Source organism: Octopus bimaculoides, chromosome 13 (genome assembly GCF_001194135.2).
Source record: "Octopus bimaculoides isolate UCB-OBI-ISO-001 chromosome 13, ASM119413v2, whole genome shotgun sequence".
NCBI classification, from domain to species: domain Eukaryota; kingdom Metazoa; phylum Mollusca; class Cephalopoda; order Octopoda; family Octopodidae; genus Octopus; species Octopus bimaculoides.
This window is the reverse complement of record NC_068993.1, coordinates 44,481,295-44,485,054: the sequence shown is the minus strand read 5'-3', so window position 1 is coordinate 44,485,054 and position 3,760 is coordinate 44,481,295. Positions and strand designations below refer to the sequence as shown.

At 36.6% G+C, this 3,760-nt stretch overlaps 1 protein-coding gene across 6 annotated transcripts in view; it reads right to left on the bottom strand.

Annotated features, from left to right (window-relative positions):
• LOC106880554 (uncharacterized) overlaps positions 1 to 3,760 on the bottom strand; it is a 92,302-nt gene that overhangs the window by 8,316 nt on the left and 80,226 nt on the right. For all 6 annotated transcript variants that reach the window (XM_052972451.1, XM_014930565.2, XM_052972449.1 and 3 more), the window contains exons 21-22: positions 1,882 to 2,054; positions 535 to 743 (exon numbers count right to left, since the gene is read on the bottom strand). In XM_052972451.1, coding sequence (XP_052828411.1) covers positions 535 to 743; positions 1,882 to 2,054 — 382 coding nt within the window. The remainder of the gene's footprint in view (positions 1 to 534; positions 744 to 1,881; positions 2,055 to 3,760) is intronic.

The following is a 3,760-nucleotide window of genomic DNA, read 5'->3' as shown; positions in this document are numbered from 1 at the left end:
ATCACAGAACTCCAGCAGTCTGGTTCCCTCCTCGTTGCGGGAACCGAAGCCATAGCCTCCATGTATGCCATGGAAGCCTCCAGCACGACGTCCGACATGACCATTGAAGTCACCAGCCACAAAGAGAAGGTCTCTGTCTCTTGTCGACGAGGTAGTTTGCAAGAGGGTGTCATAGAATTGGTCTTTCAGCCCATCCGGGAGCCCCGGTTGAGGGGCATAGGCTGAGATGACAGTAGCTAGCCTATGATGAAGCACTAGTCTAATCTTAAGTACTCTGTCACATACTCTAACTACCTTGATTACCTTATCAACCCATTTCTCTGCTAGAAGTATTCCTACGCCCCCGACTCCGTCAGTGTTCCCTGCCCAGAAAAACTTATATGTACATATATATATGTGCGTATATATATATGTATATGTGTGTATGTCTTTATATCTGTGTTTGTCTCCATGCTACTTGAAAAACTGTTGCTTTATTTATGTCCCTTGATACATTCAAGAAACCAAAGTAAAAAAAAAGAATGACATCCATACCTGCTGTTTGTTCGTAACATCTGTTTTAACAGCAATGACATGGCCTTGAGCATCTTCTGAGAACTTCTTGCATAATTCCTGCAGCTTGTCTTCCCTGCGAGCAGCCATAGCAACATTTGCACCTGCTTTAACAAAGGCCTCTGCAATTGCACAACCAATTCCACTTGATGCGCCTGTTATAATGACAACTTTGCCATGTATGTTAGTATCTGTAATATTAAACAAAGAAAACGCATATTTAACACAGCTTCCCCATAATCACTGCAGTAACGGTAGAAGTGGGATCAATTGTTTGACCCCACAGTATCCATTAGTGGGTTGTTGACCAGGTTTATTTCAAAGGGTTAGAGTAATTCATGCAGCTGAGTGGGCTGGAGTAATGTGAAATGAAGTGTTTTGCTCAAGAACACAATGCACTACCCAGTCTGGGAATTGAAGCCACAAGCTTGCAATTGTGAATGCAACACCCTAACCGCTAGACTATGCCCCTTCACTGTGAGAGGTAGCAACATTTCTGAAAAAAGAAATACCATAACCTGAGACTAATGATGATGATTTCTTTAATAAGACATAAAGCTACATCTTTGTAGGTGAGGCTTATGTTCATTAAACTTAAACACACACACACACACACACACACACACACACACACACATCAGAGGCATAGCCAGGTTCTAAAGTTAGGGAGAGTGAGCACATAAAAAAATAGCACCATGACACATACCAAATAATTTTTAACTCATTTCTTGTATATTATGTGAAATATTTCATTATTTATAATTTGTGTAATTGTATTCTGCACTCATTAATTTCATGTTTCACTATCAATGTCATTACGTATGAAACTTACAACTATTGTGACATAAAAAAGATGAAACTCCATGGGGGTCATTCGGTGTCAAGAGGTTATGATGTCAGGTTTTGTCTTGGTTCATCAGATGCGAATGACCACCAATACATCACAGGTGATTGAACAGACAGTTTAAAAATACAGAAGTTCAGTCAAATAAATAATGAAATAAAGTTCTTCCAATGTTGTGTGATTAACAAAAAGATAAGAGGTTTGATGTTTATCACACAAGTGAACTAAAAAGTTAAAGAAAATTGTCGAAAAGGGGCCAATTTGAAAAATGTGCTCAGTGGTGAGCAGCTATTCCCCTTGATCCCTTCTCTATAAAGCTCATTTCTACCACTCACTTTATGAAGCAAAAGGCAAAGTTAATCCAAGCAGGATTTTGACTCAAGAAAAGAAATACTGTTGTTGCCACACAGGATAACAATGATGAATATCTGTAGTCAAATAGATAAAAAAAAAAAAAAAAAAAAAAAAGATATTGATGAACTTACTGACAGCACTCATTCTTGATAATCTCTGGAATATTCCTTGGCGACAAAGTTTGTCAAAATATAGTTTCAAAAGAGCTGAATCTATATCAGGATATGTCAGGCCTAATTTCTCCAGAATTTCAAGCAGATTACAATTTCTGAATGTACTTAGAGTAGAAAAAAACTGGGCATTTCTGTGAAGGAGGAGAAACAATAAATAGATTATGTATAATTAACAATGTAATGATATATACAATTAGATGAACTGAGGTAGGAATAAAAGTCATTATTGAGAATTGTTAAAGAGAATCAAAAGCATACCGGTTTCATAAAATTACTGATCACTGATTACTGAACGGTGTTGGGTCTACTTGTCCCTGAGTAAAAAGATTATGTATATATATTTATACACACTAGCAGTATAGCCTGACGTTGCCCGGGATTAAGTTAGGATTATTAAGTGATCAAGCGTTTTATTTCAAACCAAAATAAGTGACACTGACATCAAATTTAAGCAAAATCCGTTTTTTTTTTTTTTGAGCACTTAAAACATTTAAAAATCCCATGAGTCCTAAGTAATGCTGGCATCAAGTTTGAGTAAAATATGTCAAAATTGGTAAAAGTTATGATTGAAATCGATTTTTACCACCACACACGTACACACACACATACACATCCTGCCTTTTATAGATATGCAGATATATATGTATATATACACACACATGCATATACATATATATATGTTTTCGAGCGAGATCGTTGCCAGTGCCCCTGGACTGGCTCTTGTGCGGGTGTCACATAAAAGACACCATTTTGAGCGTGGCCGTTGCCAGTACCGCCTGAGTGGCCTTCGTGCGGGTGACATGTAAAAGCACCCACTACACTCTCTGAGTGGTTGGTGTTAGGAAGGGCATCCAGCTGTAGAAACTCTGCCAAATTAGATTGGAGCTTGGTGTTGCCATCCGGTTTCACCAGTCCTCAGTCAAATCGTCCAACCCATGCTAGCATGGAAAGCGGACGTTAAACGATGATGATGATGATATGTATATATATATATATATATATATATATGTATGTATGTATCTATGTATTCATATATCCTCATTTTTCTATACCTGCAAAGTTTAGGCACATCTTCTCTATCATGGAATCTTGTCTTTTGTTATCTTCCTTGTGACGTTTACACAATTACTATCTACCAGCATACATATACTTCCCATGCCTTCCTTTCCCTAAGCTCCCTCACCTTGAAGTCATCAGCCATGTGTTATGTAATAAGTTCATCTGTACTCTTGAATCATCAACTATGATGTACTTTATATCTTATATTCTGTATTTTGTATGCTTCTCTCTAATTTGTGCTCTTTGTGTGCATGGTTGAAATGAGTTTTAGTAACTGAATTATGTTAATATATATGTATATAAATGTATATCTATATGTGTGTGTGTGTGTGTGTATGTGTGTGTGTGCACACACATGCATAAACATATATATATGAAATGTATAAACGGTTTGTTTATACATTTTATACACCTGTGAGTGTAACTTGTATCTGAATGTTTATTTGGTTTTTAATTTTATCTCTATGGATGTATATTTATGCATATATATATATGTATATATATGAATATATGGATATATGTTTTTATTATTTTTCTTTTATTTGTTTCTGTCATTTGATTGTGGCCATACTGCAGCACCACTTTCAGTCGAACAAATCGACCCCAGGGCTTATTTTTTGTAAGTCTGGTACTTATTCCATTGGTCTCTTTTACTGAACTGCTAAGTTACGGGTGACGTAAACACACCAACATTGGTTGTCAAGCGATGGTGGGGGGATAAACACAGACACACAAACGTATACATATACACACACACACATATATATATATATATATA